Source organism: Tremella mesenterica (assembly GCF_000271645.1).
Source record: "Tremella mesenterica DSM 1558 unplaced genomic scaffold TREMEscaffold_8, whole genome shotgun sequence".
Lineage (NCBI taxonomy): Eukaryota > Fungi > Basidiomycota > Tremellomycetes > Tremellales > Tremellaceae > Tremella > Tremella mesenterica.
Genome location: NW_006711232.1, coordinates 157,105 through 176,346, shown reverse-complemented (window position 1 = coordinate 176,346; position 19,242 = coordinate 157,105). Strand labels below are relative to the sequence as shown.

General features: G+C 45.1%; 7 protein-coding genes across 7 annotated transcripts; 3 read left to right on the top strand and 4 right to left on the bottom strand.

Moving 5' to 3' along the window:
• Positions 1–341: 341 nt before the first annotated feature.
• On the bottom strand, positions 342–3,042 carry TREMEDRAFT_44656 (uncharacterized protein). The gene is made up of 8 exons (XM_007005637.1): positions 2,939–3,042; positions 2,549–2,873; positions 1,899–2,495; positions 1,764–1,840; positions 1,520–1,721; positions 919–1,263; positions 558–660; positions 342–502 (listed from the first exon to the last, which is right to left on the bottom strand). The coding sequence occupies exons 2-8, from the start codon at positions 2,745–2,747 to the stop codon at positions 466–468; spliced, it is 1,560 nt and encodes a 519-aa protein (XP_007005699.1). The 5' UTR covers positions 2,748–2,873; positions 2,939–3,042; the 3' UTR covers positions 342–465.
• A 317-nt stretch (positions 3,043–3,359) lies between these two features.
• On the top strand, positions 3,360–6,752 carry TREMEDRAFT_63381 (uncharacterized protein; the record flags this gene model as incomplete). The annotated part of the gene is made up of 15 exons (XM_007005695.1): positions 3,360–3,491; positions 3,545–3,839; positions 3,892–4,028; positions 4,151–4,866; positions 4,912–5,030; positions 5,079–5,215; positions 5,326–5,479; positions 5,523–5,759; positions 5,799–5,820; positions 5,869–5,928; positions 5,975–6,014; positions 6,058–6,240; positions 6,299–6,340; positions 6,393–6,688; positions 6,734–6,752. 15 exons carry the CDS (start codon positions 3,360–3,362, stop codon positions 6,750–6,752), a joined length of 2,589 nt encoding a protein of 862 aa, XP_007005757.1.
• A 636-nt stretch (positions 6,753–7,388) lies between these two features.
• Positions 7,389–9,222, bottom strand: TREMEDRAFT_32298 (uncharacterized protein; the record flags this gene model as incomplete). The annotated part of the gene is made up of 5 exons (XM_007005583.1): positions 7,389–7,545; positions 7,665–7,931; positions 8,187–8,509; positions 8,754–8,932; positions 8,991–9,222. The coding sequence occupies 5 exons, from the start codon at positions 9,220–9,222 to the stop codon at positions 7,389–7,391; spliced, it is 1,158 nt and encodes a 385-aa protein (XP_007005645.1).
• A 1,024-nt stretch (positions 9,223–10,246) lies between these two features.
• Positions 10,247–14,221, top strand: TREMEDRAFT_32151 (uncharacterized protein; the record flags this gene model as incomplete). The annotated part of the gene is made up of 8 exons (XM_007005567.1): positions 10,247–10,710; positions 10,752–11,056; positions 11,104–11,216; positions 11,260–11,665; positions 11,753–12,145; positions 12,189–12,298; positions 12,364–12,958; positions 13,029–14,221. 8 exons carry the CDS (start codon positions 10,247–10,249, stop codon positions 14,219–14,221), a joined length of 3,579 nt encoding a protein of 1,192 aa, XP_007005629.1.
• A 188-nt stretch (positions 14,222–14,409) lies between these two features.
• TREMEDRAFT_44655 (uncharacterized protein) lies at positions 14,410–15,699 on the bottom strand. Its single transcript, XM_007005636.1, has 7 exons — positions 15,567–15,699; positions 15,444–15,471; positions 15,361–15,394; positions 15,209–15,312; positions 15,050–15,143; positions 14,720–14,965; positions 14,410–14,659 (listed from the first exon to the last, which is right to left on the bottom strand). Exons 1-7 carry the CDS (start codon positions 15,601–15,603, stop codon positions 14,609–14,611), a joined length of 594 nt encoding a protein of 197 aa, XP_007005698.1. The 5' UTR covers positions 15,604–15,699; the 3' UTR covers positions 14,410–14,608.
• Positions 15,700–16,014: 315 nt separating this feature from the next.
• Positions 16,015–17,065, bottom strand: TREMEDRAFT_69259 (uncharacterized protein; the record flags this gene model as incomplete). Its single annotated transcript, XM_007005831.1, has 9 exons — positions 16,015–16,040; positions 16,089–16,197; positions 16,236–16,297; positions 16,346–16,410; positions 16,460–16,505; positions 16,547–16,652; positions 16,688–16,762; positions 16,802–16,846; positions 17,048–17,065. The coding sequence occupies 9 exons, from the start codon at positions 17,063–17,065 to the stop codon at positions 16,015–16,017; spliced, it is 552 nt and encodes a 183-aa protein (XP_007005893.1).
• Positions 17,066–17,397: 332 nt separating this feature from the next.
• On the top strand, positions 17,398–19,116 carry TREMEDRAFT_63376 (uncharacterized protein; the record flags this gene model as incomplete). The annotated part of the gene is made up of 8 exons (XM_007005694.1): positions 17,398–17,410; positions 17,453–17,478; positions 17,526–17,685; positions 17,746–18,089; positions 18,147–18,581; positions 18,636–18,872; positions 18,972–18,998; positions 19,048–19,116. 8 exons carry the CDS (start codon positions 17,398–17,400, stop codon positions 19,114–19,116), a joined length of 1,311 nt encoding a protein of 436 aa, XP_007005756.1.
• Between the last annotated feature and the right edge of the window lie 126 nt (positions 19,117–19,242).

Here is a 19,242-nt window from a genome sequence, read left to right as displayed (position 1 = left end):
CACGGATTTTGTATATAGACATGAACATTTACAAACCCCCAGCACTGTTTATACCCCATTCACGACACGTTAACGACCTTTTCCACTGGTTTGGACCATGACAATTCCTTTGACTCAATTCACAGCATCTCACGCCTGTTCATAGACTCTTGACACTCGTTCATATGATACATGTACCGGTACATCATCTCATGCATATTCTTCCTCTTCATCTTTGCACTGCCACCGGACTTTCGTCCTCATTACTCTTTGTGAAAAAACAAACGCCCTCTCACCCTCTTGCAACAAGTAAGGATACTCCAGAATGTAGAGCTTGAACCACAATAAGAATGAGCGAATGACGAGACAAAAGATCAGAATGCATGAAAACTTAGCACACTTCACAAAACAATTTGTTCCCCTTCAAATCTGCTTCTGCTTCTGTTCTATTCACACTTTTTCACTTTTTTCAAAATTGTGACTATTTCACAAATTCGCCGCGACGCTGGTCTTTGGCCAATGACTATCAAAGTCAGTATTGAAGATATTGATAAGAGAGAGAAATAGAAGATACGTACTAATCTGCGGAAGCTCTTACATAACCGTATTTCCCGGTGAATTGATCGATTTGAGATGGACCGCGAGAACCGTATGGGTACGGTTCACATTTAGGTGGTTTACCTGAATGTAAGTTTGATCTTTTCAAAAACAAAGCAGATGGTGTCGAGGTAATGACCAATACCGTCCACACGATTCATCTCCAGGTGAATAATGTTACGACTGCAAGGATGGGCCAAAGAGATAGAGAGAGAGAGGTATAAAGAGAGAATGAATGTTGATCATAAGAGAATGGATCTTTCCGGATGAGGGAAAGTTGTAAAAAACGAAGAGAAAAAAAGAACTTAAAGAAGGAAACAAGGAAAGAAATAGTCGACTCACCATCCTTCCCTTCAATCCAATGAAGGATAGGAGTGAAGATTTTCCATGCGACATCTAATTCATCATCTCTAACGAAATTAGAATGATCTCCCCTCAATGCATCCCTTATCAAAGCTTCATATGCTTGAGGTACCCTAGCATCGGTGAATCGATCTTTGTAAGTTAGATCAAGCTCTGTAGGTACTGCTTGAGTTACGAATCCTGGTACTTTGGAATTAAGTTTGATATAAACCGCTTCGTCAGGTTGGATACGCATGACGAGTTCGTTACGTGTTAAACCTTGGAAAATCCCTTTAGTCGCGTCTTTGAATTGAACACGGATTTCGACTTTGCTTTCGTTCAAAGCTGGGCATGAGCTGATTATCGCTTTCCAAATGGCTTGGGATTACGATAGCATATTTTCAGTCATGCGGGGGGAGAGTCATACTTGGGATGAAGTGATGCGGCAGAGATCAAGAAACACTCAAGAGTTGATATCGTTGAGAACAAGTGGATGGGTTGCATGTGAGGCTAATTCATGAGTGGAGAGGTAAAGAGTGAGATGGAAGGAGATACGGGGAGTTTGAACCTAATATAGACAAAGAAGAGATTAACAACTCACCCTTACCAGCTTTCATAATGAAAGGTACACCCTCCCAACGTCCATTATTCACCCACAAAGTCATAGCCGCAAAAGTGGGTGAATTGGAACCTTTAGGCACAGTGTCATCTTCCAAATAACCAGGTTTCCCATCAGCGGCCACATATTGACCTAAAAGAACGTCCTTGCGTTCAATCGGGGGAATACATTTAAGAACTTTGACCTGAACCATCAACAATCACTCCATCATAATGATGACGCTTACTTTCTCATCACGGATATCCTCGGCCGAGAATGAAACTGGTCTTTCCATAGTCAACACCGACAATGTCTGAAGCAAATCTGTATTCGTCAATTTACCGCGATACATATATGACGAACGAGGGATGGATAGACTTACGGTTCTGACAGACATCTCGAATAATACCAAATTCATCAAAGTATCCACCACGACCTTCCGTTCCAAAAGGTTCTTTGAATGAGATTTGTACATTACTGATGTAATGATTGTTCATACAAGAATCGAAGAAAGGGTTACTGAATCGTAAAACCAATATATTCTTGATCATCTCTTTTCCGAGATAATGATCGATTCTATAAGTTTCGTTTTCATGCCAAGCGTCTTTGACAGCGGAGATCATCTCCCTGCAAGATTCAAGATCTTTACCAAAAGGTTTCTCAATGATGATCCTGTTTTGACCTTCGGTGGAATAACAAATCTTTTTGAGATGTTGAGCTACTGGAATGAAAACTGAAGGAGGAAGAGCCATGTAGAAGACTCTATTTTTAGTTTTTCCACCTCTGGCTTTCTCGATCTCCTCTAGATGTTTTTTGAGATCTTCAAAACCAGAATCTTCATCATAAGTCCCAGCTACGTAGCTCGAGATCTTTTTGAAGTCTTCAAGCTTTTCGTCAAAATTATCGGCGAGTTTTTGATCATCTTTCGGTTTCTTGAGGTACTTCGTCTCCCTCTTGTAAAACTCGGCCTCATCCATTTCTAGAGTTACATCAGCGTGGCTCGGATACTAGAAATGGTGAAGTAGAACTCACTGGTCCTTGCATACCCAACGATCTTGGGATCTTTCGGAAGAAAGTCTTGTTGAAACAAGGCGAAAAGAGCGGGGAATGTCTTTTTCTGTGCCAAATCCCCACTGGCGCCGAGGACGACGATGGTGGTATCTTCGGTCAAAGCGTCACCGGTAGTCTCCATCGATGGGATGAACCCCGTCTTGAGGTTTGAGTTTGGCATGACGTTCAGTTGACGAGTCTGAGTGACGAGGAGAGGGCGATGGTGGATGAAAGATGAGAGAAAGGGATGATGAGGTTGAGATTGATGATGGGTGTGGAGAATGTGGAGGTCGGGTATCCGAGCAAGCTTTGGTCAGCGTCAAGATGGCAACTGGCAACTGGCGGTCGACTGGGTATTCACGGCTCACTCACAGAATACTGGCTAGGAAGACTTGACCGATACGAATCTGGTTGCGGTGAGCGATGAGAGGGAGTGGATGATGTATGAATTGGTTGCTGAGTCAAAAGTGGGAAAGGGATGGAAGGGTGATTGAAATGGACCGGATGACCGGTTCAACAAGACTTTGGCGGCAATCCTCTGCGGACTGGCCTGCATGCCTGCATGAACCCTGAGCGATGAGCGAGATCCAGACTTGAGAGCCATCATGATGAATCTCCTCTGATCTCTTACCTTACTCTAGTTCACTTTGAGGGGACACACTCTCTTCTCAATTCTGGTATACAGGTCAAGAAGAGGTCTGTGCCCAACGCTTAGCTTACTACAAAGTACTTCACTTACCCCAAAACTGTCACTCATCTCAATGGTAACTCGAGATCTCCCTCTCACCATCTGATGACTACGTCAACCATTCTGACAGCTAAAGTTTGGTATCTCACGCAATCATACCCCACAGAGCCTATCTGGTTCTCCAGAGGACTGCAGACAGAATCTCAAGCATTCAAACCCAAGCATGTTCCCTCCCTAGTAAGTTATGTCTTCTTATCTTTCACTCTTTTGTATGCTCATGACAATTCCAGCTTCGACCGAAATCCTCCGCGGGACAGAAGAGATCTTTGACAGACCCACATACATTCCTTCAATCTCCACCTCTTCCACCTCGAACCGACCTACCATCTTTAGCCCCACTGACCCCGCTAACTCCCCTGTCCCCAAATCTCACCTCGGCCAAATCCCTACAGTCAGTCACCGAAGTCTTTCTGAATCAAAATCACAGCAATCAAGCTGGGCCGTCCACACCTTCATCTCAAGTCAATGAGAACGCCAGAGAACTGAGACAAGCCAAGTTCGAGACTCAGCGTGCAGCTCTACGACGTGAGTTAACTCGCCCACGTCTACTTGTAATGAGCTCACAGCACACAGACAGTCGATCCATTCCACACCTTTCACCCCATGCTTCAACCTCGCAACGACAATCCCGGAGCACTAGCGGTGATGCTCCTCGACCGAAGAGGCGTCTTACGTCTCGGAAGCCGAGCGATACCGGTCGACACTGGCATGAAGGTTTCCTTGAGCTAGAGGTAAGGGGGAATGGAGGTGTTGATGGGGCTGAGATGAGGCTCAGAGCTGAAGACGAGGCAAGTTCTTATATCACTCCAGCGCGCAATTCACTCACCGTTCGATAGCTCATCTATGTCCACACTCTACCCTCTGGACGACACTGGCCAGAGGCACCACTTTCTCCAGAAATCCGCCTGTCATCCCCCTTTCAAACCATCCATCGATCAGTTTTCGGCGTCCGACAAGTTATGATACTCCCAGAACCACATGCCTCGACGCACACGACTTTGCCAGACTTTGACTCGTCGTCCACTGGACCTCCCATAATATCTGCAACTGAGCCACCTGTCACTAAACGAGTCGGATCATTATTTTCGTTGCGTAAGAGAGGCAAGACGGTGTCGATTGTTCAAGACCAAACCTCTCCGCAGAGGCCACCCGACTTACCGCCTCTCATGATCAATACCGAACGTCAGACCCTTCCAGAGCCCGGAACGGACGAGATGTCAATGAGGAACGAGCGACTCTTCGTGGCATTCAACTCTCCTGGCGTGTACGAGGAATGGAATGTTCTCCTGCGTTCTCTCTCCACGCCGAAGTCCCCCTCGCACATACATCGCCGACTACATATCACAATCTGGGATGTTCAGGATGAAAGTCGAAGTTCTGGTAGATCGGATTTTTGTGGCTATACTATCATAACTCCGAATGATGTGCTGAGTGATACGAAAAGTGGAATCTCGAATAACGGCAATAGTTCAGTATCGCATCGTAATGATCTCAGGCAGACAAGACAGGTGACTGCAGATTGGGCGGCGAAAGAGGAGATTGCTGTGACCATGTGAGCGATGTCTCTATTAGGCCGTAGTCTGCTGACCCTTTACAGAGAATTGAATGATCTGCACGCTGCGCGGACGACATGGCAGCGAGCCAACAGTGCCGCTGCTTCCCCCTTCTGGGGAGAGACGTTCAGATTCGATGATCTACCAGATACGCCAAGTTGTAGTCAGTACTCGTAGTTTGACTGAAACCGAGAGGATATCTGACTGTCAGGCTTGAAGCTGTATCGGACTGTTCGAAATAAACCTGTCCACTTCGGCTCTGTCACTATTCCTCTCGTGCCTTCTTTCGCCAAACCCAAAGACGAGCGGTATCCTATCCTCTCAGTGGATGATGGCGCGGTTGGAGAGGTGCGAGTGACAATAGCTTATCAAGAAGTGGCCATTCAGTCCCCGAGCGCCTATGATCTCGACCTGGCTAGTACTTTCTACTTCTTTTTGGCCAGTAGCTGATCGTCCAGATATTAGGAGCTCGTAACACCGAAACATTGTATCACCTCTCCCGACAAGGACAGTTGAGCTATTGCGGAGATTTACTTGCCAAATTGTGTTTTTCAGATGGTGGTCTTCCTAGTCGACTGACGCCGATGTGTGATATGGATGTTCGGAACTCAGGTAAGCTCATTCCTCGAGCTGTAACACTGCTAACATAGTACAGAACCATCTACCCTCTTCCGTGGCTATACACCTTTTTCCAAACTACTCGAATCGGCCATGCGTCTGTCGGCTAAAGAATTCCTCGAAAAGTCCATAGGTCCCACTATACAACGTATCACTGGAGGTCGCTTCGTTCTTCGATACACTGATCATGGAACTTCGGATCACACTCGATTAGACTCGGAATCGGTGATGTACGTCTTGGGACTGGCCACCAGCTGTCTGGAAGACTTGTATGGTGAGTTAATGTGACATCTGATGATTCGGCTGATGGAAGAACATCGCACTTTGATGCCTGAGTAAGTTCATGTCTCACATGATGTTGATGGAAAGAATTCATGGAAAAGTTGTTTGAGAAGAGTTTTTGCGCACATGTTCGTCACCGTCAAAAATCGCTATACATCACAGTAAGTATAACGCTCTCCTGGATGTCCAGTGTCGCTGATATAAAAGGGAGATGCTGCATTACAAAGCTGTAGCTTCTTTTTTATTTGTGAGTGGACCTTCCAAAGACTAGACGGATGGCTGATTGGTAGTTACGTCTCATAGGTCCAGCTATCATGCGACCACATCTGTTCGATCTAGCCGACGGGCTACAATCTGCCCCAGCGCAGGCTATCCTCACTCTGCTCGCGAAGATACTTAAAACCATGGCCTTTTTCTCGCATAAGAGTGTGGAGATGGATCATGAGTTAAGTCCTTTTATGGAGTTTATCACTGTGAGCTTCTCCGTTCATTCTAATTCTTGGTAAGTTTCATCTCTGTATTGACGCACAGGGACATAGCTCAACAATGGTGGATTATATCGCTGGCATTGCGGTGAGTCGATCCTATTTTAACAAAAGAGACAGGTAGAGAGAGCTGATGTCAGACGCCTCTCGATGGGTATATCGAACGACCAAGTGGTCCAACAGGTCAAATCATCGACGAACGGCGTCAATCTTCCACACGATCTCTACCCGTATTCACTCCGGCGGGATATGTGGACGTCAATGTCAACTTAGCGTTACTTTTCGAGACATTATACGAACGTCGACGATCTGTTCAAACGGATGAACAAAATATAAATACACATACGAAAGATAATCTGAGACGTCTGGACAAGGTTCTCCAGAAAGTACACGATACAGCCACATCTCTGTACTCCAACGATACTGGTCAACCCTCGTGAGTTCACCCCACCTGGATGATATATACAACAAAACATATCAGACTTCTTCGAAGATGTTAACGCTGTAGAACAACAAAAAACGTTTCCAGACCATCTCTACAAATCGATACTGCCAGGCCTGAATTGTCAATGTACACACGACTTCGTTCTCCTAAAAATTGGAAATGGTCTAATCTCAACTTAAACGTTTCAAAGACAATCACGATTGATCGATCTCTTTCATCTCCACCACCTTCACTCACAAATATGCCTTCTTTAGCTTCTATGATCAACAAACATGCTTCTTCACCTCCGCCTTCGCCTACACCAATGTCAAATTTACAATCTATGCTTCATCCATCTGACAATCCTTTTTCCTCAGATGATACAAGTACAGACACACATAAAAGACCTTCTCTTCCACCGATTGGGATCGTAAATCGAGACCATGATCCAGAAGTCACATACGTCATCTCTCCATAAAATCCATACCCCTCGAACCGCTCCTGGCCTTGCTTTCCGAGTCTTGCCCCCTCTCAGATATTCCGGGGTTGTATTCATAGTGATGTCACTTTCATCTGTCCAGTGTTTTGTCGATCTTCATGAAGACTCAATGAATATCCATAGAGTAACCATATACGAGATTTCGTATAACCGTCATAACCTGAAAATGTATAATGATTTGTCATAGATATGCATACATACAGTGAAATGGTTCTATGCCATGGATTTATTCACATTACTATAACCTATCCCTACACAACTCACCATGACTTCTCCAGTACTTGTTTTCTCTGTAATTGAATCAGATTGAACAGGTGTAAGTTTGAATTTCACGCCGAAAAAAATGACCATATCCCTTAAGAACTGTATTCTGCGAACGTTAGTCCTACTCTTCAATATTGCTCGGACGATGTAGCGAGAAACAAATGTATGAAATTGAAGTGTAGAGCATGAGAGATAGTGAAAAAAACGTTGCAAGGAAAAACTCACGTATGTGAAGTTAAATCACCCATTAAACATTTCCCAACATCTTCTTTACCCAAAGCCATCAATAACAAAACTAACCATTGATGTTTCCCATCTACACATCCACCTTTATTTATTTCTTCCAATAAACCTCTAGCGGAAAATAAAGCTATATCTTCTGGAGTTTGTTGAATGGTTTTACTTTCTGATGGTGGGGTCGATAATGATTCGAATGAATGAAGTGCAGAGGTCGTGGATTGAGATACTAATGTGAGACCGTAACCTGGTGATCTGACATTAGTCAGGTGTTTTTTTTTTCCTTTTTTTCCTTGTTCTGTTTCGAAATTCACGAATCGGCCTTATGTTCTTTTCTCTGGATCACCTTTCTCCCTTGACCATTCTTACTCAATAAATCCATCCTCCAAGAATAACCCTGCTACCCCCTCGTTTTCCCCCACACTACCCCTCTGATGTATTACAGACTCCAAACAGTTGGAAATGTTACCTACTTAAGGATGAATGAATGAACTTTAAAAAATCACTCACTTTCCAGATTCCTCCCCTTTATAAACATCCGTATATAAATAAATATCAGGTATAAATCTGTTCAAAACACTCCTGGCACTTTCTACCATCCGATTTGCGAATTGAGGTGAAACACGAGTAGAATAAGCTACTCCTCTAATCTTTTTGATTTTCCCTTTATCGATAAATTGAATAGTTTTCAATTGTCTCACTACTGGACAACGAAATATAACTTGTCCACCTCCTAGAGGTGCAGCACCACGTTTTTTTATTTGAAGTTCTAGGTTTTCGGTGATTCCGAAGATATGCAAGTGAGGGAGGGTGACCGTTCGGATTGTATCGACCTGATGATTAAGATTGGTCCTCCCACCACTACTACTGATCTTTGGAATCGAGAGACCCCCACCCCCCACACACTTTCTTGTCAGTGTGAAAGGATCAACGTGTGGTGGTATCTGATAACATCTCTCGCTCTCTCTATGTGGGTGACCCCGTGACAGGATATTTGACATCGGTCTGCCAATTCGTGACTATAGGCGAGGATGACCTAAAGTGATGATGCTAAAGGAAAATTTTCTGAACGCTCACAGTCAAATCTCTCCCTTCTTCACCTGTGATCCCAAACAGACTAATATCAAAGGCTTTCTTGCAGAAAGGTGCCAGTGGTACCAACACCTCGAGGTAGTATCCTATCGACCGGCCTAGACTGCATGTATGACTGTACGAACCACCGGGGAGTAATCCTGGATGGAAAAGGAATGAAGTTCCTGTTGATCAACATATGTTTCTCGTTCGACCACTGTAAAACGTAGAGTAAGTACTGACCAGTGGTGGAGATCTCTACAGTACTACCATTGGTTATCCTCTCGAGTAAACGCAACAAATTTATTTCGTAGTCTCTCAATCCTACGTGAATGTCATCTGGTCGGATCTGGGATATTATGATTGATTTCCCAGAGAGTAGAGAGAGAAGAAGACGTTGTCGGAGATGACGGTGAGATGTGAACCTAAGTATCTGTTTTCTCTGTTGTGGGACGGAGGATGATGAGGGTGCCATTTTTGTGTTTGATACTGGACTGGTGTGGTTGGTCGATGTGTGGATGGATACAGGGAGGAAGGAGCAACTTTTTATTTTGCCGCCGGTAAGACCGCTAGACCGCCACCACCGCCGCTAAAAATTCCTTTGGCATTGACGCATTGACTTCCCTCCGGCCACCACCACCGTTGGTGTATTTACAGTAGATCTTTCTCTTGCATGTTAGTATCACATCTTTCAGTCATCGCTTGTATCCCGCTCATCCTTACCGGAACCCGCCATCGTTTAGAAAAGCCGTCTTCACTACGTGTGCCCGGCATTAAGCTCGGTTAGTCGCCACCACCCGAATTCGCCACAACAGTCAATGACGACGCTTCGGCCATCCCATTCAATAAATTATTGATCCATTGTCCTACTCTGATCTCTTTAATATCATCCTTCATCCCATTATCCACCCACCGTATCCCCATGACATGACGCACATCGCTCGCAAGTTGGTCAAAGCACTCGGTCCCTCCAAGGAAAAGGAAGAGGAAGATCATGTGCCTGCTGGATCAGTCACGGCGATCTATCACACTCGACCACAAATCCCAAACCTAGTCAAGACAAGCCTCCCGGGAAAGATTGTCCGATCCAAAATAGCCTCTTCATGTGAAGTATTTGGATTGCTCAAGGCTCTTGCTGCTGGTGGGAATGGTGTTGCGGGACCTGAAGAAGCAGTGGATAGTGACGAAGACGAAGAAAGTAGTTTCAAGGTGGAAGGTCAGAATGGTAATGTCGTCGATCCTTCTAAAACACCCACACCAAATAACGTCAATGATCTACCACATGTAGAATCTTCCACCACTCTTCGACCTGGCTACAAAACTGGTAGTGTCCCTCATCGACCTGAAGATCTGCCGGGAGAGACAGAGGCTGAGAAACGGGCGGCGTTAAACAAATGGATGGAAGAAACTTTGGAAGAGAGTAAAAACAATGCTGCCAGTGCTCGTTTTGCCGGTGAGTCTCAATTTTTTTTACAACCATGTTTTTGAATAACTCATTGATGATAGCTCTATCGGTCGGCAATTACTCACCATGGGTCAATAGGAAAAACGATCACAAAATTGCTCATCAAAACAAAGTTCACAAACGCCCTCGACCAGAGTTACCTTGTCCACCACCACCCGCTTCAGATTCTGAAACCCCATTAGACGAGTCAGAACATCCAGAGCTAGATGTCGTACCGGGTGCGCTAGGACCACGTATTGATACCGATTCAGACTCCTCCAGACCCCCTTCAATCGCTCCCTCTGAAAGCAGTGTCGCTTCGTCTTACACTTCAGCCACCTCACTCGGTTTGGTGGACGATGACGGTATACCGTTTTTTGGTCCGGATATTCCGGACGACTTGAAACTCAAAGCCGTCATCGAAGACTTTGGTGATATCGCGGAGCTTATGGAGAATTCAGATGGAACACCTGGAGAACCAGAGCGTATGTTAGCGGAAAGCAAAGGCAGCTTATTCAAGTGAGTAGCAACAATCTACAATACCTATTCTGACGTCGCAGGGGAGTCATGATGATCGGCAATCTTCACTTGACCACTCATCGTATTCTCTTCCACGCTGTCCTTCCACCTGATTCAGCTTATCAATCACGACCCAACCCAGATGCTATAAATGCCAACAATGTGGACGCAGCTACCGCTGCTTTGGCGCACCAACCAGATGTCTTGTACTCGGGGCCGGTGACTGTTCATCGAATCGGCCTCTTGACACCTAGACGAGTGTGGATGGAATTAAGTTCCGAGATGATCACAACATTTCCCAGTGCCACGGAATCAGGACGGGTACGACCAATTCGGTCCATACTCTGTGAGTTCGACATCTGCGTGATTGACCGCCTCGCTGACTACCAAAAGTATCTTCCATCCGTCGTCTACAACCGTTCGATCATGAACATCCTTGCGAGTTCTATGCCACCTATGAAGCTGCTGATGGTTTGCGAACCACTCATTTTACGGTGGATACAGAGGTGAGTCATAAAATAATCTGTTGAGCGGCTTGACTGAGTACAGCAATCGGCCGTGCAATGGCGTAGAGAAATTGAAGGCGCTTTATACCGACATGCTCGATCGCGGTTGAAGGAAATAACTGAAGGCCGTCAGGCTAACGCAAGTATCTTAGGCGAACCTCAAACTTCCGACGGTTGGTCGATGATGCGTGTTTGTGTACCACTTGATCGAGTGACCATCAAAGGTATACACGATTATCACTCATTCTCCACTCTGGTAGGATTAGACATCGATATTGGAAGTCATAGAGCCAGACCTGTGCGAAAACAACCATCCGAAGATCATCTTGTCCGTGAGGACTCCACTCCCCCAGGTCAAAGTCGAAGGAAATTCTCCATCAGGACTTCATTATCTCGTGTAGGCTCGCCTAAACCTAGTCGGGAATCTTCACCAGCTTCTCGACATCGTAGTCCTGTTCCTGGCTCCCCTGAACCCCTTCCTGTACCAGCTTGGCAACCTCCCCGATGGCTTGACACCACTCTACCACCTAAATTAGCTCTGGCCGGATCAGGCGGTCGATCGATGTTACCTCCCGGGTACGAAACCAACGCTGATCCGCGACACGAATATCACTTCAACGTTGCTTTGTTGAATGAACAAGCATGGTTCGCCGAAGCTCTCAGTGCGGCCGTCAAAGCTTCACATGGACGTCGATACAAAGCGGGTGTTAGACCTCCTGATATGATACTCACTGTGGGAGGACATGATTGTTTGGCTGGTGATGACGAGTTGGAAGCACTTGGATTGGAGTTTCCTCGACAGAGTTCTTCGTCTTTAGATGATGATATCGATGAGGATGGACAAGGGGTCGGTTCACAAACGAGAAAGGCGGAAAAGGCAGAACAGGCTGCCAAACTATTCGGACTAAAACCTGAGGAGGGTATATGGCGTGAGTTTGACACAGATCATTCTCGTTCCATTGCTTATGACAGTTAAACGTTGTTATGTCTGCAGCGGTCTAATACCTGCTCGTGGGCACATCATCTTGACTAGAGAGTACATTTGTTTCTGGAGGAAGAATACCGTGGGTTCAGATGTAAAGGTGAGCAAAGACGGCGGGTTTACAAGACTTGCGACTTTTGACAATTGTCACTTTGCTGACTTCAGTATCGTTTCCGTTGCAAAGATGTCAAGGGAGCTGTGGCGGTACCCAGCACTCGAGCCGCTTTCCACGGAATGGCATTGCAAATACATTCTCACCATGATCTCAAGTTTGAATTTTGGAGTCAAGCCACTCGAGATCAAGTCATTCAACGAATAAGCGAGCTATGTAACCCCTTGAGTCCTATCGAAACTTTAGGATCTCCCTTGCCCATCAGTCAAATGACATCTCTCAGTATGTCCGATATAAGTCAACCTAGTGTTTTATCCGAAACCAACTTGACGACTTCTCCTACCGAAACACCATCCATCAATTCTGGTATGACATCCGCCGTTCGTTCAACTTCACCTATTCCCATGCATGCTGCCGATATTTTAGCTCCACCAAAGGAAACAATGTTTATGAGTAAAGCTTTTCCCGATGAAGCTTTAGCCTACATGCCATTCATCGCCAATAGACCATGGGACGCTAAAACCACAAGATTGACACCACGTACTTTCACTTGTTTAACAATTGGATCAAGAGGTGATGTTCAACCTTATATCGCTTTATGTTTACGTTTAAAACAAGATGGTCATCGTACGGTCATTGTCACCCATTGTGAGTACATAACAATTTCCTCGCTTCAAGAAAAATAAAAATAAAATAAAAACATGACGCTGATATATAGCCGAATTTAAAGAATGGATAGAAGGTTATGATATCGAACATCGACAAGCTGGTGGAGATCCAACTGCATTAATGAAACTTAGTGCAGAACATAAAATGTTTTCACCCGGTTTTTTCAAAGAATCCCTCGGATCATTCCGTGAATGGCTCGATAATCTCTTGTTGGACGCATGGAACGCATGTCAAGATGCCGACGTTCTCATCGAATCACCATCCGCAATGGCAGGTATTCATATTGCCGAAGCTTTGAAAATACCTTATTTCCGAGCATTCACCATGCCTTGGACACGTACGACAGCTTATCCACAAGCTTTCATGGTCCCAGCATTCGAAATGGGACCAAGTTTCAATTATTCGACTTATGTTTTATTCGATAATATAATGTGGCGTGCTACTTCTGGTCAAATCAATAGATGGAGGAAAAATCATTTGAAAATCCGTCCGACGGATATGTCAACTTTATCAGTAACAAAAGTACCTTTTTTATATAATTTCAGTACTGCCGTAGTACCTAAACCACTCGATTGGCATGATGATATAACAATCACCGGATATTGGACTTTGGAAGATAGTGATAAAGATTGGACACCACCTTTAGGATTGGAAAATTGGATGAATCAAGCTAAACAAGATGGAAAACCTATCGTTTATATCGGATTCGGATCAATCGTAGTACCACGTCCAAACGCAATGACAAAGAGTATCATCAAAGCTGTTGAGAAATCAGGAGTGAGAGCTATCATAGCTAAAGGTTGGTCTTCTAGAGGAGGTGATCCGGCTAAGGAAGGGGAAAATATCGAATTTCCAGATAGTTGTTATGGTTTGGAAAAAGTACCACATGGATGGTTGTTCCCAAAGATACAAGCGGCTTTGCATCATGGTGGTGCCGGAACGGTAGGAGCCAGTCTTCGTTCGGGAATACCGACCATTATAAAACCATGGTTCGGGGATCAGTTTTTCTGGGCAAACAGAGTGACTAGATTGGGAGTTGGACTCAAGTTAGCGTCGTTGAGATCGGACGAGATTGCGGACGCGTTGGTTAAAGCGACGTCGAATAGGATCATGATTGAGAAAGCGGCACGTGTGGGGGAAAGGATAAGAGCGGAGAACGGGGTTGACAAGGCTCTGTTAGCCATCCATCATAATATCGTCAGAGCAGGTGGGGATAGAAGGAAGATGCAATGGGCGACATGAGTGGTGGGTGGGGGGAAAGGAGGGTGGGAAAGGAGGGTGAGCAAGATCGCTCTGTAGATGAAAGACATTTGTCGATTGATTGTGGCAATATCTCTGCTGTAGATAGAATGTCGAGATTAATAGAAATATAATGTTCTCATATTGTAAATGTCAATATCTTTATTTCTGTTGCAGCACCAACCCACTCGACCTCGTACAAATTTCTCATGGTAGCTCAGGCGCGTATATACATCAGCATTACGGGAAAAAAACAGAACGTCTCAAACCACAGTAATCATAAACCCTCGTCGAATCGACTGTGGGAGAGGAGGTCGGGGGGAAAGAATGTAAGGGAGAGGGGTAATCGGTCGGATCGTCGCACAAGATATGAGTACAACCATGCTCTATTCAGAGAACGACGCATTTCTTCTGTCCACGTCCACGTCCAGATTTCTTGCTCTATACGACATCAGCTAAAACAACGCACTCTACAGATTTGTTATGTGATCATCGACTCACCATCAATGCGTAACGGGTAGCAGTTTGAAACACCTCCCTAACACCTTCACCAGTCTTGGCACTGCATTCTACATAACTCTGAGCTCCGATCTTTTGCGCGATAGCACGTCCCTCTTCGGTTGATATGGGTTGTTGTCCCATCCTGCTCAGTGTGTCCAGAGTTTTAGGATCACGACGAAGATCTTTCTTGCAAGCGACGAGGATGACTGGCAATCCTTGACAAAAGTGCAACACTTCCGAGATCCACTATAATGGATCAGCATCGATCACTGCGAATGTCCACACGAGTGAAGATAAAGATCTCGTGAAGAGGTTGAATCTTTGACTGACCTTTTCTTGCACGTTCTCCAAAGAATCCGGGGAATCAACGGCGAAACAAATCAAGATAACGTGAGAATCAGGGTAAGACAATGGTCGAAGACGACTATAATTTACGTGTCAGCGAAGACCTTGTTTCAAATATATTTTCAGAGTGGCAAAATAACTCACTCGTAATCTTCTTGACCGGCAGTATCCCAAAGAGCCAACTCCACCTTCTTTCCATCTACTTCAACATCTGCCACGTAGTTTTCGAAAACGGTAGGAACATAAACCTATATCATCGTCAGCTATAACAAAGAAAGCACGAGCATTTAATTTACCGCAGGGAACACGCCTTTACTGAATACGATCAATCTGAACGTCAGTCAGATGTATTCTGGGATTGTTGATGAGATAAACTCACAGACATGTTTTACCACAAGCACCATCACCTATACGGATGTCAGCGGATGGACCGATCTACAAGGAAAGGAAGGGACTGGGGTTCGGGAATGGCAGGTCGACCGCGAAGTGTCGAGGGACTTACCGACAATGACGAGTTTACGTCTGATCTCGCCTGACATGTTGGAGTATTAATGGGATTGACGAGTGGGGAGAAGATGAAAGTGTGAGAGGATGGGATGAAAGAAAGAAAGAAAGGGATATTGGTGGAGAAAGACGACACAGCTCGAGGATCCGAACGCGACAGGCCACAAGGGGCTCGGGTTTAAAGTGGTCGGCGCTATCGGTGTTTCTCAGCAAAGACCGTTGTGGCAGAAGCTTTGGTGGAATTGGGCCCCGGTAACCTTCCCTCCCTCGTGTCGACTCAAAGCAACCATACTTTCATTGCACGTACATGTATTGCAGTAATGACATGGCATTACGACAGCAATCAAACTCATTTACATGCAACTAATGAACATGAACATGCAACTCGTCGTCACAATGGCGTTTTCCCTCATACTTCCCATCCCCACAGCTACAGCCTACCTCCCTTACCATTCTTTCCCAAGCTTAAAACCTGGAATGTCAATACACTCTTTCAACCTATCGAATCTGGAAGACTTGCCCCATTCGAAGTCCAGCCAAACGTGTTTATCATCATCCACAACGCGTGATCTGACGACATACGCCCCGGATCTAGCCAACATGCCTGACGGAGATTCTTCAGAGGCGAACTATCGGTCAGTCACCGGTTGCGAGCTTGATCACTCACAATCTTGGTGTAAGCCTCTGCTTGCGGACCATACGACCCAAGCATGGCCTCTGTTTTGTCGACTACCGGATTCAATTAAAAGCTCTGACGCATACATATGAACTGCTCACCAGTCAATCCCGCCCGTTTCACCACTTGAAGGTACTTTAATCCCGATACGATCTCATTCTCCACACTTTTATCAGGATCAACCAGTCATTTTCTGCAGCGTGGGTATCACTCACACAAAAGTAATTCCTACAGAATATTCCACTCCTTCTTTAATGATCACTGTAGTCAGGACGGAACACGATCACTGGAAAACAACTCACTGGGCTCTTTCTTTAGCTTTGCTAGCTCAGCAGGTGGTCGCGTGAGATCGATATTGATTTGATTTGGTAGAGTGGGAGAGATGAGGAAGAGCGACTTGAGTACAACCTGTTATGAGCGCAATCACAATCACCTTCGCTTACCTTTTTGGGACCATTCGCTCCACCGCCGGGGTTGAGTCCTAGAGATTGTTTCCATCGCTGCAGCGATTCATCTTCCTAATCTCTCAGCTGCACTCTGATCCACTCTTCACTTACTTTGTCAAGAGCAGTCAACTCAGCAAGCGTTTTGCTGGGGGTGATCTGCAACGTCAGCTTCAGTATACTGGAAGAGTGATGATTGAACGAGGAGCGGGAGAGATAGCGTTAGGTGCTGTGAGAGATACAGGGGGCAAGGTTTACGATGTCCGACTCACCTTGTAATTTTCAGTCTCGGAAGGGATGAGATCGTCTTCGGTAACCTGGAATGAGTACGGTCCGGTTGGATTAGTCCATATAACGCACCTCGTGAGAGTGAGACATGGTGATTTATACGCAGGAAGAAGGAGGCCAATTAGGGAGGGCGATAAGGAGATGGGTAGACGAGGAGTAGGTATATGAATAGTGACAAGGTGACGAGGTAGAGAGGGAGATGTCTTGTGACGCTCGGACCCCGGATCGCGGGCAGAGGGTGGTGGATGGACATGCCGCCTATTCACGCTAAGCGATCTGTGCATTCCACGTGGTTAAGTGGGGGGATGACCTGGGAAACGTCACTGCACCCACACGAACACACCAGAGGTGTTTTAAGCTGCGTCTATCTTGCATTTCCACCAGCTAGCCAGCTACCGGTCTGCTCGCCTGTCATGGTCATCATGGCAAGTTTGAGTGAGTATCCCTTCACGCTGTGTAAACATATCTGACCTTCAGTCGCTATTTTAGACGTCAAGGGTAAAGTGAGGATTTCCTCCCTCTCAACATTCCTTCCACAGCTGAATGACAGTCTCTCATCCAACGATCATACAGAGACGATGTACCTCCCTCTCATATCGAAAGATTCATGCCTCTTGTCCTTGACATGGAAGAAGAGAATGTTCAAGTCACACCTTGTTTCTCAGATGAAGGAATCAATTACATGCATATACGTCATAACAACCTTTACCGTCAGTCCCCCCCCCCCCCCCTTGTCCCTTCTTTGTAATCTTTTAGCTGATAAGCTTTAGTGCTCGCATTATCAAAACGTAACAGTAACGCTGCTGAAATAATCACATTCCTTCATCGTCTTTCATCAGTTTTGACAGAGTATTTCAAAGAGCTTGAAGAAGAATCTATCAGAGACAATTTCGTCATCGTTTATGAATTGTTAGATGAAATGATGGATTTTGGATATCCTCAAACTACCGAGAGTAAAATATTACAAGAATATATAACTCAAGAATCTCACAAACTCGAAACTCAAGTCAGACCACCTATGGCAGTGACGAATGCTGTTTCATGGAGATCTGAAGGAATAAGATATAGGAAGAATGAAGTTTTCTTAGATGTTGTTGAAAGTGTCAATCTCTTAGTAAGTTTCAATTCAATAAACCCCACATTACTTTTCCACATGTTAACTGACTATCAGGTTAACGCTTCTGGAAATGTCATTCGATCTGAAATTCTAGGTGCGGTCAAGATGAAATGTTATCTTTCCGGAATGCCAGAACTTCGATTAGGTCTAAATGATAAAGTAATGTTTGAAAGTACTGGAAGAGCTGCTCGAGGTAAATCAATAGAAATGGAAGATGTTAAATTCCATCAATGTGTACGATTATCAAGATTCGAAAATGATAGAACCATTTCTTTCATCCCTCCAGATGGAGAATTCGAACTCATGTCATATCGACTTTCTACACCTGTAAAACCGCTAGTATGGGTGGAAGCCAGTGTGGAGAGTCATCGAGGTTCTAGAGTGGAATATATGGTGAAAGTCAGAGGTCAATTCAAGAGAAGAAGTACAGCGAACAATGTTGAGATTTATGTTCCTGTTCCAGATGATGCGGATAGTCCAAAATTCAGAGTCAGTTCTCTCCCGCGTCCTCAAAGTTTTATGAGTGATCGAGCTGAAATTTAGACATCGGTAGGATCAGTGGTTTACGCACCTGAGAAATCTGCTTTTGTATGGAAGATCAAACAGCTAGGTGGAGGTAGAGATTATCTCATGCGAGCTCATTTTGGTTTACCATCCGTCAGGAATGAAGAGGTGGATAAAAGAGCACCGATATCGGTCAAATTTGAGATTCCTTATTTCACTCTCAGTGGGATCAATGTGAGATATCTGAGAATCGTAGAAAAGTCTGGGTATCAAGCTGTGAGTGAATGACTACATGATCACATTCCTTCACTCAGCCTTGAAAATCGTCCTGTTTGACATTGAGAAATGTGCTTCCGGAACGTGCTGACGAATTAGCTTCCTTGGGTACGATACATATGCGTGGTGGGTAATTCGTAGTTTTCTTGACGTTCGGTTAAGCTAACCATGACAGAGCGGCGACGATTACGTCCTTCGTACCATAACCGACGCCAAATCGTCATCAATGATTGCACCTTTGTAGAATAGATCCGACCTCCATGCATCGTGATATTATCATGTGGTTAGGGTGACCATCTCATCCTCATCTATCTGCGGCCCTCCAAATGGCAACTCGCAATCTTGAGGTGGTCAATACTCCGCTCTATGT